The sequence below is a fragment of the Chelonoidis abingdonii genome, chromosome 9 (assembly GCF_003597395.2).
Source record: "Chelonoidis abingdonii isolate Lonesome George chromosome 9, CheloAbing_2.0, whole genome shotgun sequence".
Taxonomy (NCBI): domain Eukaryota; kingdom Metazoa; phylum Chordata; order Testudines; family Testudinidae; genus Chelonoidis; species Chelonoidis abingdonii.
The window spans coordinates 52,454,114-52,478,400 of NC_133777.1; the positions used below are offsets into that span (position 1 = coordinate 52,454,114).

The 24,287-nt window shown below is 40.5% G+C and overlaps 1 protein-coding gene across 2 annotated transcripts in view; it reads right to left on the reverse strand.

The window, feature by feature from the left end:
- TLN2 (talin 2) overlaps positions 1-24,287 on the reverse strand; it is a 245,794-nt gene that overhangs the window by 113,165 nt on the left and 108,342 nt on the right. For both annotated transcript variants that reach the window (XM_075069558.1, XM_075069557.1), the window contains exons 20-30: positions 19,810-19,976; positions 18,832-18,960; positions 16,126-16,239; positions 13,247-13,360; positions 11,292-11,426; positions 10,749-10,877; positions 9,817-9,919; positions 5,523-5,731; positions 4,274-4,393; positions 2,564-2,761; positions 375-514 (exon numbers count right to left, since the gene is read on the reverse strand). In XM_075069558.1, coding sequence (XP_074925659.1) covers positions 375-514; positions 2,564-2,761; positions 4,274-4,393; positions 5,523-5,731; positions 9,817-9,919; positions 10,749-10,877; positions 11,292-11,426; positions 13,247-13,360; positions 16,126-16,239; positions 18,832-18,960; positions 19,810-19,976 — 1,558 coding nt within the window. The remainder of the gene's footprint in view (positions 1-374; positions 515-2,563; positions 2,762-4,273; positions 4,394-5,522; positions 5,732-9,816; positions 9,920-10,748; positions 10,878-11,291; positions 11,427-13,246; positions 13,361-16,125; positions 16,240-18,831; positions 18,961-19,809; positions 19,977-24,287) is intronic.

Here is a 24,287-nt window from a genome sequence, read left to right on the forward strand (position 1 = left end):
AGTTTTCTTTGAAAGACATGCCAGCAGCAGGCATATAGCAACATCTTCAGCATCTGCATATGTGAGAGCAGGGAAGGAGGTAGAGGGATGGACAAAGAACAAGTATTAGAAATAGTCTTCTTAAAAAAACAGACCAGATCTTCATCTGCTGTAAGTCAGCCTGGCTCTGACTTCTACAGAGCTATCCTGATTTACACCAATCCAGTGTAAACAAGCATCGTCTGATTTCAGTTTCACGAAATAAGCTAAAGCATGGAACATCCTATATGGCTAACCAAGAGTACCAGAAGGATAAGCTAACAAATAATACAGATTGCAAAGGAAAACAGTTAAATATTCTCTTAGGAAAATGAAATCAGGTAATATGCCTGTACCTTGCAGCTGCAGCTAGGAGGTTCTTGGCATTAGGAGCTCCAGGGTCAACCGAGAGAGACTTGGCAGCCAATAGGAGCTTGCTGGAGGCCATAGAAATATTCTTGAGGTTCCCTATTACTTGAATCTGGTCCTCTTTAGTCTGGAAAACCACAGCAGCATAACATTTCGGACACAGTTTGCATCAGCTAGAGAGACAGCTAAAACTTTAAGCACTGGATTTTGGAATTCAACTGAATTATCCATCTAAAACCAATGACATGCATAGGACGACATTCCAGATAGGGCCACTGAGCATCGCCTCTGCTTGCTCAGACAGGTGCCTCTAGCTCCATTCATACAGCAGAAAAAGAAACCCATATACAAGGAACTTGATTTCCAACAGTAAGAGCATTCACAGAGAAGTGGAAGGAAATTTAACTACTTGCTGAACAATGCTTTTGTTGTCAAGTCTCTTGTATGTCTCTGCCTGGCACAACTGACCCACATTGTTTGGCCAATGGGTACCAACCATATTCCAGCACCTTTGGTGTCATTTACAAGCACTCTTACTTACACCTTTACTAGATTAATGGTTTAAGCACACAGAAATTCTTCAAAGAGACCTTTACAGACATTTAATTGTAGGGGTGTTCTATATGAAGAAGTAATAGTTTCTGGAAAACTAAATCTCCCATGTAGCTTTATTTGATAAATAATTTGAATCTGACATCACATGACATTATTTTCAGGGAATGATTAAGAAATAATTTTATACACCTGAAGTTAGAAAATAGTATTGTAGAATTACAGTATGCGACAAACAGCAGTAGTTAGACTTCTTTGTCAATGATTTATGCAATAAAATTAGCCTTTTTGTGTTAGAAATATTTGCAAACAGGTTGTATTTTACTTAGTTTTTGTGATCTGGGTTTGAGTCTATATATGTGAACTGCTTTCTGTATTTACTATATTTGCCCCACATGACAGGTCACTGTTTCTGTTCAGATTGAATGACTACAGACAGAAAGCATCCTTTTTTGTTCATACGTTAGATGAAAACAATCAGTTATTCATGGATATTGTGTGATTGAGACGAATCTTTCCAAAGAGCCACAAGATCATTGCTGGTAGAAAATCTCTTGCAAATAGGCATTTGCACTAAAATTTACATTTTTAACATCAGTGAACAGCCTTGTGACTAAAGGCCTCCCACTCTAGTGTTTGTGAGTAAGTGATTAAGAGCTGACCAGCACCAGCACAGCAGAAATTGACGCATTTTGTTTGCAAGAATATTCAGGGTTGCTTTTGCTATAATAGCCCAGCTCTAGCCACAAAAAGCATTAGGTTTAAGGGACACTAAATATATTGATGTTGACGAACACTAATTTGTAGCTTGGAGCTTGCAATTCAACCAGTTAGCTGCAGAATAGGTAAAAACCAAGGTGGTAGCAGGGCAAGTTGACTCATTCTACACCCCACTAAATTTATTAAAGTCACACTTTGGGTATTGTGCTGACCTAGTGTCCCTTAAACTACATTTCTGGACTGGAGGAACAAAAGTGAAAGAATTCCTTTGTTTCCATGTCCATTCAATCCCTGGGCTTCCACTTTGCAAAACTACACAATGCTGTCACACATGTTGCACTTTACCAACCTTCTCTACAGGTTGGTTCCAGTCGTCAACAGATCCATGGATGTGATATAAAGTGTATGCTCTGGTGTCACATTGAATGGGAAATGCCAAGTTCAGTTTACAGAGGTTTTACTGTGTGCTGAGTCCTCTTCATACTCTGATGATTTGGGGCATTGGGCATTCAAGCTCTAGAGCTGCTGAAGTGTAACTAACTTAAACTCCAATTACACTCCTGGGTAATTGCACCAAAATAGAAAATGGTCCTTTACAAAGCTTCTGACCACTGGAAAAGGCAATGGATTACTCTATCTTCAGCTATACAGATCACAAATCAATTACCACAAGGCTCACACTACATGGATGAGCATGAAATCATAGTTTCAACAAGCACCAGGAACAGATACACCCATCTATCTTGCACAATATGCAAACCCCACCATGCTCTTGTCACTTTTGAATGGTAGATCTGACTCTTCCGTAACATCCACTGCCTCCATATAGGTTTAGACTAGCACAGTTTAATATCCCTATATGCACAGTGTAATACAGTTACCGACTACAGTCACCAAAACTCACTTGTGCTTGACCAGCCATTTCAATACCAGCATCAAGGAACTCATCGAAGTCATCACTGAACTTTCCAGAGGCTGCAGCCAACTCTCCGCTTTGGCCCCGGGTAGCATGAACCACTTCCCCTGCCGACTGGTTCAGGTCAGCTGCAGCCTGGTTCAATTCACTTTGGGCTTCTTGGAAAGATTTAGAACTTGGAGGCAGCTTCAAGAGAAGAAGACGATATGTGTCTTAGTGACCACAGAGACCAACCATATAGACTAGCCCTTAATTACGCAGTTCAACATAATTCAAAACATTAAAGTAATGGAAGTGTGATCTTTGAACTTGACAATGCTCTGCTTAGATTCCATGGCCAAAAGGGACCACTGTGATCGTCTAGTTTGACAACCAGTACCTGGAGTGTTAGGATTTCTTTTATTTCAGAAACGGGCTTGAATCCTGTGTAACGACCATTCTGCTGGCTGGGCAGACTGTAGGTACTAAACTCTAAATGTCTTGCTCCAAAGTGCAGGACTCTGCCAGTTGAGCTCAAAGCCAGCAGTCCATTAGCCAGGAGGAATAGCAGCTATCTTCAGGCTCAGTCACAGAAGGGAACAGACCCCCTCGGTCAGTGTTACTCTCAGATCCCAGCAGCCCCTAAAACTTCAGGATTGTTCAATATATAAAACCAGTTCTGATTTTGGGGGCTCAAATCCATTTCTGCTTTAAATATTGGCGGGTTAGGGTCAAGAAATTGATCCCCATCTCAGAGGCGACATGGAAATACTTTGATTTGTCCTTTCATTCTAAAATACTGGCAGCTGTAAACTAGGCACAAACTTTGGAGGCTCCGGTATTCCAAGGCATTATCCACTCCCCAAAATAAGCTTCACAGAACAGATTTACAGTAACTGAACTGAAGTTGAGCGCTGTGTAAGCTAAGAAGCTTCTTTCTTTTACCAACAGAAGTTGAGCCAATAAAAGATATTACCTCTCCCACCTTGTCTCTGTAATATCCTGGGACCAACACAGCTACAGCACTGAAAATTACAGTAACTGTGTTAGTATTAAATGGCTCCTAATTGTGTCTGAGGCCTGAATTGACTATTGCGTTCATGGAAGTACTTGACTGATTGTGCCTGAATGTTCAATCCTCCATTCATCTGTGGAATAGGTGGAACTAGTAATGGAAGAGTAAACTTGACCAAACTACAGAACACCCATATGCCTCGGGCAAGTTACAACTTTTGCCAGCTATTAGTGACATTCAGGGTGGGAAATCGGGACATGACTTGTAATTTTATTTACACAGATTCACCACAGATTTTTAGAAGGGATGCAACAGAAAAATAGTGACATTTTGATACAAAGCATCAGAAGGGAATATCCCCACGTGGCAGGGATCATGGTCCTTACGCTGACTTAAACGGATCACTTCTAGGAAGAAAACAGATTGTATGTTTCAAGTGTCCACATCCATTCAAATATTGGTCCCTCTGCTGAGACTACAACAAAGGAGTGAATGTTAAGCTAGGTAGGGTTAGCAATCTTTACAAGTCACAAACATGGAGACTTCCCCAAAATCAACAGAAAAGCAGTTCAGAATAAAAAATGGCTATTAAACAAGACTGACTTGTAATCTAGAGTATATTCGCTATTCAAGAATTTAAATTGTGAGGAACCCAGGCCAGACATTTACTTCTGAAACACCATTTAACATCAAAGATTTCTCACCGAATCAACAAGCAGTTTCTTGCTGGATTCTCCAATGCTCTTCAAGGCCACATCAACATCCTTTTGTCCAGGCAGACAATTCACACAGTTATTTAATGAGTGAGACACAGCTTTGGCCACCTGGAAATATACATACAGGCACAGGCAAAACAAACGAGAAATTCCAATGAGGAATAAGGTCCTGTACCCCAATAAAATCTAGCTAAAGGCAGTGTGTTTTGGAAGGTCTAAATCCTAATCCTGGTTTAACAATGACTCCTCCTCTGAGGCTGGTCATTTAACTGCTCTCCCTCAGTTTTCCCATCTACAGGGGAAACTAGCCAACTAACCAAGTGTTAGTTACAGAAAAGCTTTAAGTATTATTGCTCACACAAGGCTGACTGGGGGGAAAGCAGCAAATGGGGCAGCTTGCCCTGGACCCCGTTTTAGAGTGCCCCAAACCAAACGGCGTTGCAACCTGGTGTGCAGGGTCGCAGTGCCACTTAGGTTTGGCCTGGAGACACTGAGATCTCACATGCTGAGTTGCAACATCACTGACTGAAATTCCTCCCCCTCTCCTTCCCCCACGATGGAGAGACTGCTGGGACAAACCTGAGCGGAGTTACAACCCTGCATGCCAGGTCATAACACCTGAGGCATGGAGCCAGGGCCAGCCCCGTGGGACAGAAGTCAAGCTGTGCCCCATAGTGATAATATTTTCGGAAGGATGGAGGGCCTGAGTTTCAGATGTTTCCCCAGATTCCCAAAAACTTCTGTGCAGTTCTGGTCTCAAGGCACTATTACTAAAAATATGTCTCTCAAATTTTGATTTAAAAATAGTCAAACTCTCTCAATCAACAGAAAAAGGACCTTTCGTTCTGATAACACAATGATGAGATCCAGTAATGATGAAACATCACTTGTTTAGAAAGACGGATGTGTTACAAACACCGTGAGTCAAGTCAGGACCCTTCATTTGGTAACATCAAATGTAATTACTTTTTCTATTTCACAGCCAAGAGTATACTACCCAAATAAGGCATGGGTTTAAAGGCCTTATTCACATGCAGCAAGGTACAGCAGGCAAATCACTGCATCTCGTAAAAAGAAGCCTTTGTAAAGAGAATTACATTAACAGCACGTCTCCCAAAGGTGCCTGGAATATTACATTTCAGCACTGGCTGCATTATTAGTGTCCTGAGCTAAACATGCTGAAGTCACTCTCTGCACTTTTTGTACAACAGGTGCACTAGCCCAGGTTGCAACTTACCTGAGCTAACCTCTGCTGACTTTCTGCATCCCCAGGTGCAACCAGAGCCTGTTTTGCTTCCTGAATAAGCATAGCTGAGCCTTCCATGACATCCCTTGCAGAATCTAACATTGCATGTGCTGCCATTGGGTCAGTGGTGGATGCTGAAACGCCTCTTGCTGCCTGAGCCAAAGTCTTCAGAGCTTGAGCTGTCTCCCTGGCAGCAACCCCTAAATTCAGATTTAATCAAATACTCGATTAGTATCCTCTAAGGCGCCATGTGTATTCTTTTATGGCAGCTGAATTGCAAGGTAAGGACCCCCTTTCTACAGAACATTGCAAACATTTTAAAATGAGTGTTTCAGAGGTGAACACATTTGAGAAATGCCCATAGCAAAACCATAAAATCAATATTATACCCACAAGAGCTCATTTCAGGGTGGTTCTAAATCACCAAACGGATATTTTTTTATGGAGGGAGGAGAAGAAAAATTTAACAGTTTCAAGTTACTTTCAATTTAGCTAGTGAAAAAGTACAAGTCTTAGCTACCAGCGGTAACAAGTTCAAAATAGACTAAATATATGGAGATATACACCTATATCTCATAGAACTGGAAAGGATCGTGAAAGGTCATTGAGTCCAGCCCCCTGCCTTCACTAGCAGGACCAAGTACTGATTTTGCCCCATCCCTAAGTGGCCCCCCTCAGGGACTGAACTCACAAACCTGGGTTTAGCAGGTCAATGCTCAAACCACTGAGCTATCCCTCCTCCCAGACTTAGGAGTCTAAATCCTATTGGCTTTCAAGGAGACTTAGGGCCCTGAGAGTCTAAATCTCTTTGGAAAATGGGACTTAGGCTTTTGAAATTTTCACCAAAGCTGAATAGGGCACAAGCTAAAATTCAAGTATAAAAGCTACACAGAGGATTTCAAGGAGAAAGCAGTGCAGTAGCATAACTTAGTTTCATCATGCAGACAGTCATATAGCAGACCTCTGAAAACTGGCTTATGTAGCCTGTCTGACCTAGGGTACGTCTACACTGCACGATTATTTCGAATTAGCTTAAACCGATATTACAAAACAGATCTAATAAAATCGGTTTAGCGCGTCCACAGTGGGATCCCGAAATCGATTGTTTGCGTCCATGGTCCAAAGCTACCATCGATTTCAGGAGCGGTGCACTGTGGGTAGCTGTTCCTCAGCGTATCCCATAGGTCCACTCCGTGTTGAGAGCACAGTGCCTGATGGCAGAAAACACTGCCCCGGGTGGTGCTGGGTACAGCCTCACCCCTCCCTTTGTAAGGCAGCAGACAACCCTTTGGCGCCTTTTTCGCGGAGTGCATTGAGCAAACGCCATAGCACAGCAATCTTTCCCTTTTTTTTTCACGTGGTGGTGGGGAAATAAACTGAGGAGCTGTTCCCTGAACCACGCCAAGCACTGTGTTTGACCTACAGACATTGGGAGCTCAGCCAGAATGCAATAATTTCAGAGACTGCTGTGGACTGTGGGATAGCTGGAGTCCTCAGTACCCCCTCCCTCCCTTCATGACGTCCATTTGAGTCTCTGGTTCCCGTTACGCTTGCTCACACAGCGCGTGTATCCTGGAGTTTTTTATCAAACGCTTGGCATTTCGTGTGTCTAGTACGGAGCTGGATACAACAGATTTGTCCCCATACAGCGATCAGACCTAGTATCTCCCGTACGGTCTATGCTGGAGCTCTTTCGATTTCAAACTGCATCGCCAGCCGTGCTTGATCAGAGCTCCACGCTGGGCAAACAGGAAATGTAATTCAAAAGTTCGCGGGGCTTTCCTGTTACCTGGCCCGCTGCATCCGAGTTCAGAATGCTGTCCAGAGCGGTCAGTGCTGCACTCGGGATGCCGCCGGAGGCCAATAACGTCGATTTCCGTCACATGAACCCTAATCCGAGTTATCACTATCGAATTTAGCGCTACTCCTCTCGGTTGGGAGGAGTTCCGAATCGATTAGGAGCCGTTTAACTCGATATTAATGACGACGTCGTGTGAACGGATACAGCGTTAAATCGGTATATCGGCCATTAAACCGATTTAAAGTCGCAGTGTAGACCTGGCCCTAGACTCTCAGTATGTTCACAGCCATGTTGTCAAGACCTGTGACCCTGCAAGGAGTGGAAGAATGTAGTATCTTGTTTTTAATTCAGCCCTTATTGAAATGCTACACAGTACTCTGGAACTGTTAAATGATTTTTAAATGAGCCCCCAGAGTACTAGAGGTAAAATCATTGTCTACACAGCAATGAACTGCATAACAATGCGCTCCATTTAAGTAGGTGATCTATTTCAGTTGCAGCACAGAACTTAACTCTCTCATTCCTACAACAAAAAATACTACAAAAAGGTTTCCATTCACTGCACCATTCTGCTTTGTTACATCACGTGCTTTCCAATCTATAAATATTTAGACATTTAAACAGCTGGGATGTAGTTTCACAACCTAATGAATACAAATTACATGGCTGCCAATTAAAAGTGTATTAATGTTAATATGCTCAGTACTACAATTGCAGAAGTAAAGCAGAGTTAATTCTATGCACTGGTAAGTTTGCCACTGTTTCTAGTTTCCATCCCTCTCTTCAGTGACCTGCAGTACAGATTTTGCCCTGGCCTATTCCTTACTTATAAGCCACAAATAACTCCTCAACTCTCCCCAGAAAAATCCTCTCTTTTCTACACTAGAAGCATCAGGTTCTGAGTTCTTTTTTCCTTTACTACTTACTTCCCACTGGAATGGGAGTCAGGAGCCCTGGCTTCTAATCCCAGATTATCCACCAACCTGCTGTATGACTGTGTGCGAGTCGCTTCATCTTTCTGTGGCACCTTCCCCTTCCCTAATTATTCTGATTTATTTATTTAACCTTTGACCTCCTCAGGGCAGGGACTCTCATAGCACACAGATCAATAAAGTCCTGATCACTGCTGAGCCTGAGATGCAGCAACTGTCAGTCTCAATAAAAGGGAAAATGAGGAAGATGAGTTTTAATATTTATGGCTTCAACCTCGTTCTTTAATGATCATGCCAAAGTCCTCCAGGAGGCAAGTCAGCACCTGAAATGCCTAATAAAACAGCCGTGGAGATTAATGGGGGGGACTTTCACATATCATGCCGCAGCGATAAAAAAAATAAACAAACAAAACAAGGGAAACTTGCAAATGAACTGAAGGACAGATATGAACTGCAGTGACTCTTCCACCAGTGGAATATAAAATTAGGATTAACAGTACCCAAGTGCTATGCAGTAAACAACAAAACATCCATATACCACCACGTCAGCATTTGTTCAAGTACAAAAAGACTCTCATATTACCAAAGTTTGTATTAGATAGAAAGTACAGAAACAGATATTGAAGAGGACTTTCAACTACATAGGAATGCATTACTGGCTAGGATTTTCTAACCTAACAGCTATCTTATTGCTTGATTTTAAAAGAGCTACTAGATTTCAGCTTCAAGTATCAAGACTTCTGAATTTTCATTGGACATCCAACACTGACTACTGTATGACTATATAAAATTTGTGTCATCTTAATCCAATTCTATCTGGTTCAAATGAAAGCAACTGACACATCTATGTAGTCTTGATCCAATTACAACAAACGAAACAGCAATTGACATAACGTTTATCAGTAATATTTAAAAATATCCCATTGCAGCATTAACATCAACACTTACTTAGAGAATTTTAAGGACTAAAATTTGATGTCCATTTAAATGTATGCATCCATTTCCAAAACAGGAATGTAAATACCTTTTAGAAACAGCCTTTTCAGTCCCTAAAATAATGCACACAAAAGGTGAGTGGGAATAACTGCGGAAAATCACATATGGAAAGATCGTGCGTCCATATCGTCCACTGGCTTTATCTCTTACTATGCAAATCTGATGCATGAATTAGAGATGCTAACTGCATGATAAATGTAAATTCAGAACATGCAGTAAGGGGTGCACTGTTTTAACCAACACATCTTGGGTGTGTTTCGGACCACAGAACATACAAAAACCCAAGTGTTTTCAACTATTCAATACGCACATCACAGCATTTTCAGCTTAACTGGGTTCTCACAACACTAATCTCCAAACCACATGGCGTTTAATTGTACATTGAAGAGCTATCTCCTCCACAAAAAAGGTTGGGATTGCATTTTTTTTTTTTTTTTTTTAATTAACAGACGCCCCAACCTATATTGAATATACATAGCTAGACAGCAGCTTCTGCAACCTGGTATCTCCTTTTATAAAGTGTCTTATTTTCATTAGCAATTTCCAGCAACAGTACCTGTGTAGTGCTCATTGCCTTGAGCAGCACATGTCAACAGCTGGGCCATTGATGAACCAACAGCTTTAGAGGTACTTCCGAGGTCCTGTGCACACTTTTCCAGCTGTGAAAATATTCAAGAGATAACAGTTTTTGTTTAAACTGAATTCAAATAAATTTTCTGTCCAAGAGCAATGGAAAGATTTCCTGCCTCATCCCACTCTCTCTTCCTCCCTCCAAACCAGCATCCACCTCAGCTACTGAACCTACACCTTGCTGCCCTGCATTAGTGAGTCTCAGACTCTGATTAGCATATTTTCATTGCAGAAGTTGAATGAAATGAAAGTAGCAAATAGCAGGCACAATGAGAAGGAAATTAGAGCTTTAAAATTTAGTTCTGATAATTAGCAATATAAATAATGACACGTGTTTTTTAAGAACGTATTTTGCTCTCCAAGCCCAAGGTCAAAAAATAAAAATCAAGTAATGTGCTCTTGTGTATTTTGCATTACAATGTGCTGGATAAATAAAGGAAAGAGAGACCTTAAAAATCTTTATGACAGCATCCTTAAAAGCTGATTTTTCCCCCCCTCAGTACTCTAGGGAAGAAGGCCCCGCCTCTAAAAGTTATTTCAGCCAGAGGGTAGGCTTCTTATTGGCCTAAGGATGTTTCATGGTGTCAAAGCTGGAACCATTTGTATAGTGGCGTGCTCAGAGCCATTGAACCAGACTGTAAACCCTGAATATGATGAAAACAACTTCAAGCCCAGGGTTACAACAGCACTCCCAGCACCCCTACTTCCAGCACCTATGCATGGTGTTGGGAATGGAGTTTGGAAGAATACCTGTGTAAAATGCCATTGGAATGAGCATCAGCCAATCATGTGACTGACTCCTTTTACCAACGACACCTTAAAACTGACTTGCTAAGCCTCTTCTGCCCCACCAGTTACCGTTTCTCCTGGGAGTGGTTTTAACTGTCCATCTACAGCGGCCATCTTAGCATCTTGCAGTTCATTTCTGAGTGTTTGGACTGTGTTCAAAGCAGAGTCAATTTCCATAGGGCCACATGCTTCATGAGCCTATCCAGAAAAAAGACAAACAGAAACCATTAGTATCATTAAGTGACTGTCCTACCACCAAAAATGGGAAGATTCATCAGTGATCATGTCTTGGAAGATTATCTGTTTTTGAAGAGACTATGCAGACACCAAAGGTCATCTTGGCATGTTGCATATCTTGAATACAAAACTACTGCATAACATACTTAGCTTGCCAGCAGAGGAATTCATTGTCCAGAGCCACAAAGGGAACTGAGACATATTTAGCACCGTTCAATTTCACTTTAGGTGATTAACTCACAATCAATAGAGCTAAAAGAACAGCAATGAATACAGACTACCAAATGACATTTCCTATTGCACACAAGCTTTTACAAAAACAGGTGTTGTAAGCCACAGTTAACCTCTAACTGCTCAAAAGGGATATTGACCCACCTTTTGGGAGGCAGTTCTTAGCTCAGCTAAACTCGTTGCAAGGTTCTTGGCACACTGACTTAGCTGCATTGCTGCGGCCTGGTCACTTACAGTAGGTACTGCAGCTTTGGCGGATGCCACCATCTTACTTCCAGGCTATTTAAAGATTAGAGAAGAATGTGTTGTGATTCATCAGCTCACGCCTATAACCTTGTATAAAGGCTTCCAGTATGAAACTAGGTCTAGAACTGACAGAACACTTAGGTCACTAAGTTTTGCCATTACCACTGTTTAGGCTGGCTACTAGGACCACTGCAAATGCATCCAGTTTTACTTATGCTTTGTCCCTATCCAATCCTGATTCATGTATTCACATGTTGTGCCTCGTCATAATCCTAAGCAGTGGGATCTCTGCAGCAGACACTGGCTTTGCTTTATTTATTTGCACAGTGCCTAGCTCAATGGGTACCAATGTCTGACTGGAGCCTCTAAGTGGCTCCTGTAATATAAATAATAATGAGTTTTAAATATTTAAACAGAACAGTTTACCAGTTGTGCATGTTTACACAGACATGCATGGACAATACACATGGTAAATTTGTAATTTCTTGCAACCTTTCTGAATATTTAATGTTTTTCTTCTCAATATTAGTAAACAGAAAAAAAAGCATTCAAGTGATAAACAAGCACAGGATCTGCGGATAACACATCTTGCTTACCGCTTCCAATACTATGTCATCTCCATGGTCTCTGAGTACTAGAGAAGGTGAGTAGTCCTAGTGACTTCAATGGGACCATATGGGTGAGCAACTGTGACAGGGTGCTCCAGTGCTGCATGGAGTACCTTACCGACAAATTAGTCAGAACAGAAAGGGGATAACTGCCCTAATTAAATCATGGCAGGTCAGGTGAGGCTGATTGGGTCTGGCGCCAATCAGGCCAAGCACAGAGAAAAACAGCTCCTGAGCTTGAGTGGAGGCAGGTTTAAACCCAGGAAGCTGGTGGACTTGATTTGTCATTTTGGGCTTTGTTCTTTTCCTTTGTGCTTTGGAGTGTGTTCAGGGAAGGAAAATAAAACGTGCACCTCTCAAAAGAGAAAAGCACCGGCGATTTTTGCTTTTATGCAAGCCAGACCACAGCTCGAGACAGTCCTGTGACAGCAACATGAGTAGAATTAGACTCAATGCCTTATTTCACTTTTAATACCCCACCACGTGGTGCCAGTGACCACTGAAAAGATTCACTTCTTCCCCATAAGACAGAGGGAGTGCCTGGCAAATCTGAAAAATGTATAACATTTCAGTATACAGAGCTTTCTGATTTTATTTTAACTGCCAATAATAGTTCCAACATTTATCTTGAAGCAACAGCTGGCCCTTTGTTATTAACACCACCCTTTATCTTTTGTTCAGTGTTTGGAAAGAAGCATAGACTATTGCTTATCACCTGGGTTCTCCTCAAAACCCTGAATAAGTTAGATCACTTCTGTGTCTCGGAAAGCCATCTGAAAAGCAGGGGTGCTTATAAAGGGCTTGAGAACTCCAGATGAAACACTGTGGCTGTATCTAAACTAAGGATCTGTACAATGATGGTACATCCAGCTCCAGCGGAATGTGTAAGAGCTCTAGTTAGGCAAGGTTCCAGACACTCATGGCATTTTCACTGCCTTGTCAACTGAGCCTCCTTTTCAGTAGCCAGTTTCAGCGCAAAGTGTATCACATTTTCACACTTTCGAGGAAAGCTGAACAGACAGTAGCCTGTGTTACCTCCGGCTCAAACTCGGGGCAGTTGTGGCAACGCCTATTGCCCCAGTGACAAATTAAGTTCTCCTCACCACAGTCAATGATAACATAGAGCTCTCAATTTGTCCCTTCAATGTGACATGCAAATTTCTCACTCCACAAAGTGAAGACAACTCAAAACCAACAAGGTGCTCGAGGGGAAAAAAATCTACTCATTTATTTGATTCAGTTTACCTGAAGGAAATTCTGGCTAGAATTTATCAGAGCAAGCTGAGCACTGAGGTCTTCTGCCTGAGCCTGGCTTCCCCTCACACCCTGAACCAGCTGAGGAATGTGGTCAGCAACATTCTGTTGGCAACGAAGGAGAAAGTTTTAATTGTTAAATTTAAAAACTCATTCAATACTAAACAAAGCCTCACATCCTATAGAATTTAAGAGGGATGATACCAATATGATTCTGTAGACAATAGTTAGGATTTCACATAACTTAATAAATCTCAGATTGACTATTTAGGAGAGTTCCTACAGTATTTGAAGAAGTTGATTCTTTCTGTAGAATTCTATAAGTTAGTTTATAAAGGAAGGTTAAGACTTCTTTGTAATAAAAAAAGATTCATCAGAGATGTTTTCACTGACTCAGGAACATTTTGTTTTGGACATTAAAACTACTGTTTTACACTCCAAATTGCTCAGGGGTTAGATCTTTCAAGCACCTTTCTTGCGTCAAGAAAACTAACTCTCTCCTTTGGTACTCAGCTTGCTTTTATCTGACTTCCAAAAATATGTTTATAGTATGGTTGTAATGTTCTGAAAATGTATATTGTTAAAAATGTATTCTCCCACCTATTCAAATGTCAACTCATGTTCACATGATTTATCTCCAATACAGTCTCCAAAAATGTTTTCCTAATGTTGAGGTTTTCTACTTCAGGAAGAAACTTCAAAAGAGGATTTTATCTGCTGTATAATAAATCAATGTCAAAGCTAAACTTGAATGAACAGCAGTCAACACATAGGATAAACTGCCTTTTGCATTTCCATTGAAAAAATATCAACTACCTATCAGACAACTTTTGTATGCTCCTTTGAGATACATTCAAGCCACTTCTTTTATTTACCAAGTTTTCAAAAACTCGAATGTGGAAAGTAATATACTTAATAGCCGATTGGTAAGTGTTAATGTCTTTTTCTGGGATCTTTGACTTGAAAATGGATGTCTATTATAGTGGCGGTGTTACTGACTTCTGCATAGCTTCTCTCAGTAGAAGAATAGGCTCTTTTGCACTCCAGTTGATTTCTTATTTCTCTAGGGGCCTTGAAGGAACATTATTCACAAACACAAATTAGTCTGCCAGCTGTAGCTAAACCACAAAAGAACAGACACTTGTCAAGCGACTTACTCTGCGCTCTGGCTTACAATCAGGAGAGTGTGAGGGCATCTCCATGTGCTTACCTCTGGCATAGCACAGCTCTGTGCTCTCAGCAACCTTCTTGTCAGTGAATCTGGAATCCTATAACCCAACACTATGGTCTCATTATAATTTGGTTTGGAAAGGGAATTTAAGGGCATAGACTGCATGTAGTGTGACAAGGTGAACCTGGGTCACAGTATCAAGCTGTTGTCCATGTTATCTTGGTACACTATGGAAGGATTTTTTCTCATTACACCACAAGCCACTACCCTTGCTTTATGGTGTGTTAAAGTAGAGCATTCAGAAATTTCACTAGTAGTTGTCACCCCAGTCCAGTTTCATTACTATTCATCACTTCCATATCATCTCTCGTGAACATGGTGTAAGTCAGTCCTTGCTCAAGGTAATTACAATCTAAATTAGACAAGTCAGGTCCATGGACCAAGGAAAGGGAAGGAAACAGTAAAAATAAACAGGAAGGGAAGTACTGCTCTTGCACTCTGCACTGCAATACAACCTCCTTACCTGTACTGACACACCCCCAGAGAACAGAGACATACCTTTCCTTCCCCACCTATACAATAGTCACTGGATACCAACTCTGACCATAAAGAGCAGTCTGCCAGTTGGCCTACATGACACCACACAGCCACTTATCTGGTATGAAGTTAAATCTCTTGTAATGCACAACAGAAAAGCACAAGTTGACAGCCACAAGTGATAATTCCTCATATTCGTGAGATCTGTATAAGAATTTCCACCACACAAACCTCTCCCTGAACAGCCTTCAGGGAGGTGATATACATGTACTGCGTACTCAGTTCAAGAAGACGGACACAGACACCAATTACTAATACGGTAGAAGATCTGTACTTCTACTGTGTCAAGTGATGCTGGGGGCACAGTTAATAAACACCAGCCACTGACCATGAGTATTTACACCTAATTCCATTGGTCACTACCAAAGAGACAATGTCTCCTATTTCTCTAGTCGGGATCAATTAAGACCTTAAATAAAAAAGAGGTAAGGCCTAAATAAGTTCCAGTAGGCTTTGTATCCGTCCCCTGAGTACTACTACTGAGTACACTACTTCAAAGCAATGCTCCTTAGACAGCTCTGGAAAAGCACACGGACTCTGAAGGCAATTCACCATGGGTGGTTCCTACACAGTGAACTGGCTGTGAAGGTCTCCTGTCAGTTCACTACTCTTTCAGTGCACTAATTGCAAGGCAACCCTAAGTAATCCACCTCTCTGCCTGATGTACTCTGTATGTAGGGTACTGCTGATTTATCTGCAGCATACACCCCAAGAAATATGCCACATTTGCAGCAGGTTTGCATTTTGGAGATACTTGCAAAAAATATTCACATCTGCCCATCCTCTCTGGTACTGCCTAAACATTTGTAAAAGGCATCTACATTAGACAAGGGGCACTGCTGCCTTGCACACATTCTAAAACAACATTTCCCTGATTTTAACAGATGATAACTAACTGTGGACACCAAAACAGGAATAAAGCATTCTTAGAAGTAAATGCAGTGTTATATTTGGCACGGCAACGGAACAAGAATCAAATGCTTTGGAGTCAGACTGACACAGGCAACTGAATTTCAGTTTCCTAACAAGTTAACCGCATTAAAAGGGACACAGACTACAGATTATCTGCCAAGTGTCTGCTTCCTCTGTTAGGAAATATTACCTTGCAGCTCTGGACAAGTTGCTGGTGAGCTACTGCGTTCTTGTTGGAAATGGCCGCATTCTGAGAGGCTGCAATTGTCTGAGTGGCAGCAGCTGCTGCCTGTTTAGCTGCAAACTTTAAAGGGGGGGAAAAGCAGTTAAAAGGCTGAACTGGTATAAGCTTGAGTAATGTAGAGAACACAACAGATAAAATAGGCATTATTGCATTTAGCAACTGGAACCTATGAAGTCATTACCTCCCCTTGACTTAATTTACCATAAAGACTCTGTCACTTTCCGCTCCAGATGAAAAGTGAAATGATCATTATTATCAGTCTTTAAATTTCTAACAACAAAGGAAAAAAACACCTGACACCATAAACATTTTAAGAGCTTCCTTCTTCCCATTGTTAGTCTTTCATTGCACAAACTTTTTAGGAATACTGAAGAGTTATTGTTAAAATAGCCTACAGCATAACAACAGGCTGCTGAATGAAATGTGAAGACCCACAGTAATCTAAAGCAGGGGTCCTCAACCTTTTTCTTTCTGAGGCCCCCGTAATATGCTAAAAAAACCTCCACAGCCCACCTGTGCCATAGCTGGTTTTCTCCATATAAAAGCCAGGGCCAGTGTTAGGGGGCAGCCAGCAGGACAATTGCCCAGGGCCCCATTCCATGGGAGGTCCCACAAAGCTAAGTTGCTCAGGCTTTGGTTACTGCCTCGGGTGGCGGGGCCTGGAGACCCGGGATTTCTGCCCCACACTATGGGGCTTTGGCTTTCTGCCCTGGGCCTTAGCAAATCTAATGCTGGCTTTGCTTGGTGGAGTCCCTCAAACCCGCTGGTGGCCCCCAAGGGGGCCCCAGACCTCTGGTTGAGAACCACTGATCTAAAGCATTAGCAATAAAGTATAGCTGTTTGTGTGGATTCAGGAATTCTTTCAAAAGAGCCTCTCCCCTCATCCACAGCATTTTAATTAAGACATTGGTTGAAGAAGAAAGAGTTTTGTCTGTTACGTGCAGAAAGTCAACTGCAAAGATTTTGAATTCAACTATTATGGAACTGCAATATGCAAAACACATCAAGGAAATTAGTAATACAAACTGGATTTAGATTCCAAAGAAGAACTTGGCACTATGTTTAAAAACAATGTAGACACGTTTGCAAACTCTCTCTCTCGAGTTTAACCTAAAGTGATGTGTCATTGACATCTTGATTGCTCAGTACTCTGCTGAATGCTATAGTCACTTGGCAATAATAAATTGCACCGCCATGGAAGAGACCATGCCTATGGAGTGGAACAACTTGCAGGGGTTTAGCTCTAGGGATATAATGGATCAATAAAAGGAGAGGAGGGTAAATAGAGCAGTCCACATTGCTACATTAAGCAGTCCAAAGAACAAAATCATGGATGTACCTTGAAAAGCATTCCTCATGGGAGCAAAGGACCAGTTCTACTTGGGACTGCTCAAAGCCAAAAAGGTAAGACACTAAGGTGATCGTACATGGAAGACACGAAGGGATGAGTTTGCTTGGGTCTAAAAATATAGAGGGACAACCTGAACTCAAATACTAAGAAATCTTATTAGTGGTCTCTCTCTCCACACCTCTCTCTAGCAAAAAAATATAATTCCGCCTCTTGCCAAATACATTCCAATATGAATATTCTTAACGTTATTCTTAACACCATTCCTTAATTAACCCACCTAATAAATTTACATTCATCCTTGAACATGAGCTTGTTAGTTCATAAATTATTACTGACACAGATACTCATCTAGGGTAAAATAGTAAGATATTTTTACAGAAAAATAGCACCTTATTTTCTACCGGCGTTTCTTATAACGTAGCTAAAAAGTTCATTCTAATGCGTCACTGCTTAAATTACTCAAGATTCACTCATTTTACACTGACGCAGTAGTTTTAATACAATATACATCCAGATGAAGATTATCTACTCAGATCTTTTTGCTGGTCTTGTCTTAATCGACTAGAATGATTTTCAGACTATTGTAAAATCACAGTTGAACACCAGTGACTAAGAGGCTTTTCCCCCTCAGTCTTTTGTACATTTAATTTGCAATTGTGAAGGTCAGACGTCTCTAGAAGATTAAAGTAGGCTGAATTTCACCAGTACAACAAATTGCCTTTTTTCCTTTGCTGCACCTCTGGCTATTATGTATTGCTTCCAACTTTGTTTCTGAACCTTTGCTTCTTTGGGTGGCTTTAGAGTTTAGTTGTGATGCAATCACCGGTGTTTTGGGGGCCGTTTAAGTGAAGTTCTGTTGCATATTCTTGTTAAAAATCTCCAGTAATATTTGGTAAAAAACACAAATCACGGGACTACAGATTTAAATGGAAATGAAACAGTGAGAACTCTACTGTATTTACCCTGAAGATTACACCACCAATAAAATGGCTGAATGAATACAGCAGTCTCATAATAACAAAAATCCCTCCAGCCTGTTTGTTACTGAGAACTAAACTATTGCAAGTTAATAAAACATTTAATATGCAAACTAGTTAATTCACACTACACTCAGTCTGGAAGGCAACTTTCAAATGAAAGTGCCCCACATTAGCTGTGTTTAGGTCCATTTCTTATGGGGAACTTGAGATTTTTTTGTCTAAAGTCTGCATTTATAATGGTTGGAATGTGTCTACACAGATATGGGTTTGCATAATTGAAGAAGTGAAAAATAATAGAATCAAGAGAGTTTGGTTTCAAACCTCTAATCTGTTGACAATTTTCTTCTTGATGGCATTCTGAGCAGCTGCATTCGTGGCAACCCGCAGTCCCTCTGCCGCTTCTCTCAGTCGCCGCTGTTGGTCTTCATTTTCAGGATTTGCTGCAGCCCCCTGCACAGGAGTTGCGAGTAAAATACAAAACTTCAAAAAATGGCCATGTCTATATATTAAAATATATGAGGAATTTAATTCCTATTATCCTCTATCTGACCAACCTGTTTTCTACAGATTAACGTCATTGTCAAGATGAATTAAAGAAGGACGTTTCAACAATCATCATGATTTCAGGTAGAAATTAATTGTAGGTGCAGGTTCCTGCTTACCACGTTAAATATGGTGAAGAAAGCAGTCAGACTTTCAGTACATAGACCAGCGTATTAAACCACATCGTTCCATTACTCCCCACACAGTCTACTGGGCAACTACATGTTAAAACTCCACATATAGTAGGGAACTACTATTCTGTAAATTGTGTATTATCTGTGCTCTAACAATTACAGTATTTACATAATCACAGTATTTAAAGTTCACCTTTTAATTCCCAATTTAACAAGACTTTTGGTAGTTATAATCTGATTATCAGAATGTTGAATTAGGACTCAAATTTGACATGTTAGTTCTTCCCTTTTTAAGGCCTGAAAAAGTATTAGTAAGTCAAGGACATCTACATCTATCAGGTCAGTAAAGTCACCAAAACAATATGGAAAGAGTTTTGGAATCCAGAAAGAATGGATCAGCTAATACACATACTTCAACTGGACTTTTAGTTAAAGTTAAAATGGAAGTTGTCAAATGCAACCCAAACATTCACAGGCTAACCAGTGGTTTCTGCTTTATAACAATTCCTATTTACAGCCTACTAACTACATATAATGACTCATGTTTGTTCACAGGCATGAAGAATTAAGTTAATATTCAGTGCCTTTCAGGTTCTTCAGTTCACTGTTTCCTGGTAGGTACCTTTGCTGCTTCAACCATGCGAGCTGTAGAATCTGCCAAAAGTTTAGCTGCAGCTAGAAGCTTTTTAGAGTTGTCCATGTCAATTTCAGCCTCAGCATCTGACCTCATCGCATTGACAAGATCCGAAGTAGCTTGGGCAAGTACCCTGGCCTGCCGCACCATTTCACCTACAATATTAACAAGTTAAGTTTTGAATTTCTTCACCTTTATCTAAATTTCAGTTTAAAAAATCCCCTACCTAAGACTAAAATAAAATTAGATTTTCTGAAATTCTCGTTTGAATTAAAATTGCAAGTAGATACTTCATTGCTCAAAAGCTTTAAACACCAGTTTTGGATCAACACAGCTAATCATGGAAAATTGATAACATTTGACTAACAGGAAATGCAGCAGGATGAACATGCATAGCACTATGCTTAACACTAATTATACACTTGATTCTACCTACATGCCTTAGGTGAAGTCTCGGCCCCATAGAAGTCAACGGATGTTTTGCCACTGACTTCAATAGGGCGAGTATTTCACCCCTTCACAACACTTTACTGATTTGTTTTCTCATAGGTGAGAAACCACAGGTTCCCTTTTCTTGCTTCTTCCTCAAATGCATTTCAAGAAGCTTATTTTACTGAACTGTACAGAATAATGTAACTCTTCTGGCAGAAGTGACTCAGTACCAGTTCATTACTAACAGTGTTAGGGTTTTAAACTTGAAAACAGGTATAAATTAAAGTGATAACACAATGAGTTTAGGCGTCACTCGTGATCAAGCACAGAGGTTGAATGGGGATGTTTATTTCTGAAGTGGATGCAGATCATTTTTTAGAAAACGCTTACTTTATTAATATAACTGGTACGACACCAAACTCAAAACCAAAGTGAATCCATTGAAGCTTCCAGATTAACTGTTTGGCTCCTTTTTTCCCCCAAAGGTTAACCAAAGGCAGCAGGTGCTTAGCTCAAAAGAATACTGTTGTGTTTAAGAAGTCTCAACAGTATATGTTCCAAAGTAGTTTTGACAGGCAAAAAAATATTTCAGAGCTTCCCATACTGCCATGGGGATTTCTCAGATACTGTAGGAAGTTAACAATGGTGTTTATGAGGAATTGCTTTCTTAGCACACTCCTCCAGTCTAGAATGGAATATGAATAAAAGTAACAGATTTCACTGTACCTTTACAGCTATCTTCTGACATGTAATTTTTGCACTTAAAAAAGCCCCATAGTTACCAGGAATAAAGGGTAACCCAGTAAGTGGTAAATAATGAAGAGGACAACTCACACATTTAGAACAATCTGGATTTCTTGGTAAACAAGGTGCAAGCAAACAATATCCATTTTAATATTGCTAAATGTAAACATATACACCTAGGAACAAAGAACATAGGTCATTCTTACAGGATGGGGACTCTATCCTGGGAACCAGTGACTCTGAAAAAGATTTTGGGTTGTGGTGGATAATCAGCTAACATGAGTTTCCAGTGTGACCTTGTGGCCAAAATAGCTAATGTGATCCTAGGATACATAAATAGGGCAATCTCAGGTAGGACCAGAGTGTTTCTTTTACCTCTATCTTTGGCACCAGCACAACTGCTACTGGAATACTGTGTCCAGTTCTAGTGCTCACAATTCAAGAAGAATGTTGTTAAACTGGAGAGGGTTCAGAGAAGATCCACAAGAACGATTAAAGGATTAGAAAACATGCTTAAAATGATAGACTTAAAGAGTCCATCTATTTCTCTTAACATAGAGAAGATTGGAGGGCAACTTCATTACACATTTACATGCGGAACAAATATTTAATAACGGGTTCTTAAATCTAACTGAGAAAGCTATAACACAATCTAAAGGCTGAACGTTGAAGACAGACAAATTCAGAATGGAAATACAACCACAAATTATTTGAATGTGAATAGCCTATACTAAAAACCTAGCATAGCACCATGACCAAATGCATCACTGTATTCACACCCTGCACACTACTGTAATAATCTTTGAACAAAATATGCCTTGTGAGGTATTGCTTGAAAACTAATAACTCAGTGGTTAATAATATCATGGTGAAATGTGTGTATATTATTATATGTGAAATTATGAATTATATGTAAAGTTGTTAGCACATGTTCAAACCCACATAGTCCTGACTATGCACAAGTTGTTAAACAAGTCCATCCCAAACAAAGAAATGTGTGTTTACCTCAATTTACATATATGTAGTCCTTGGGACAGCAAGAGAGAGTAAATCAGTTCCTCCAAGACAAAGGACAAGCTAGTGCCTCTAGCCAGATGTCATCAAGGTTATTTGGCAAATCATCTGTCAAGTGGCCGTTCTTTGGCAATGAAAGGGGCCAGGAACAGATCAATCTGCATTTTAGGGAACCTCTTTCACTAAGAGAATGTCTGTTTCCTCAGCAGCTGGAGGGAACTTTACCTCAGGATAACACTCAGCTAAACGCTTTTCATAGGGTGATTGGATTATGAAAGTGAGGGGCAAAAACACCTCAAGTGTCATTTCTTTCTCTCCATATCTGTCTACCCCTTTCTCTCTTTTTACCTAAGATGACAAAGAAACCAGCCTTTGACTTTCAGGGAGGTTCTGACCTGAGAATTCGGTCAGCAATGCCGGTTGGAACCTGTGGAAATGACTTTACCCTGAACCAAATCTAGCTTAAGTTGAGTTTTTGTTACTAGAAAGTGTTTTATATTTATTTCTCTTGTAACCATTTCTGATGTTAATGCCTTATACTTGTACTCACTTAAAATCTCATAGTAGTAAAATAAACTTCTTGTATTTTTTTAATTGAAAACTAACCCAGTGTTGTATTTAAACTGAAGGGTAACTCAGTAGAAGTAGCAAACTGCTGAATATTGAGGGAGGGATAGCTCAGTGGTTTGAGCATTGGCCTGCTAAACCCAAGGTTGTGAGTTCAATCCTTGAGGGGGACACTTAGGGATCTGGGGGACTGATCCTACTTTGAGCAGCGGGTTGGACTAGATGACCTCCTGAGGTCCCTTCCAACCCTGATATTCTATGATTCTATGACCCTTTACCAGGGCAAAAGACATATAATGTATGTAGGATAGGGCTAGACAGCGCAGAACACATGTATTGGGGAAAATTCAGAACCAGGAGTGTGTTGGGGTCACCCTGCAACAAGTAACCAAGGCTGGTGGAAGCCAGGGTGTGACTGGAGTGTTGCTGATGGGTTGCTAGGTCAGAGTTGTTGGACCAGGGTTGCAGCTCTACACAGACATTTAGCGTGTGACCTGTGTGCAGTTTGGCTGTTTGTGAACAGCCCAGACTGGGAGTAACAACAGCAAAGCAACATGAAGTACCCCAGGTTGCAGGGTAAGTGGTGACACAGCCTCTCACTGGTCTGGATTGTACCCTTGAATGTGATAAGCATCACGTGCATGTATGGCTGTGAACTGTATATAAACACTATCCAAGGGTTTCTGCAATCCTCTCTGCTAGGAGTCAAGACATCAGATAAAAAATGGTTTATATGTGCCATACAGATAGTTCACACAACATATACACATGCAGGAAAGCATACTAGTTAAGCCATAATTTTATGTGCCTTATTCTCTTAATATCATTGAGTAAAAGGTTTAGGATACTGTACTACAGTTTCCATTTTGAGGGAAAGGGATGGATTAATTAATGATATTTTTGATTTGCTCTGTATTTGCTTGGCCTTACCTTACTCTGCAGCAATTTCTCACCAAAAACATCATCTCAGTGAATTTGCCATACACCTATCTCATCTCACCCTTATGTCCTAACCCAAACATAGCACAATTGAAAAGAGAGTCAATTTAAAGCTCAAACATCTGAAAAATTTCATCTCCTAGATTTACTCATACCAAAGATGACTATATTGGGGAGTTGTTCCACACTGCATGAGTAAAAGCTCCAATAGGTTAACATTTTCGCGTTAACCAATTAAGAGTGAGTTTCCTGTGTTTGGGTGGATATATAGCACAAGGAGTAAAACATTTAAAAAACAGGATAATGTGATTATGAACCCACAAACATTGGAAGGGGATTCTAGAGGAGTTTTTAATAACAAACTCCTTGAAATCTTTAATTGACTAGATTTCAAGTAGATGGTGTGCCTGTAATTACCTCATAACAATTCATAATGCTCGCTAGTTAGAATAGTTTGGTCTCAACATTTCACGTTTCTATAGCGGAGTTGTATATCAAGCTCATCAAACATTAGGCCTGTGCTTGGTTTGGCTCCAATGGCCATGTTCTTTAAACAAAGAGCTTAAAGGTTCAAAAGCTACACTATAAAAGCCAAGCACATAATGGAAACAAAATTCTTGCCTGCTAAGTCTGGTCAGGTAAATAAATCTTTAGGGAACTAATTACTGGCAAAGAATAAAATAGCTGATTGAGCACTTTAACAGGCTGTATTCACATTTAGAGATACAAAACTGCTATAACATTCGCATGATGTGAAGCAGTGCAACACA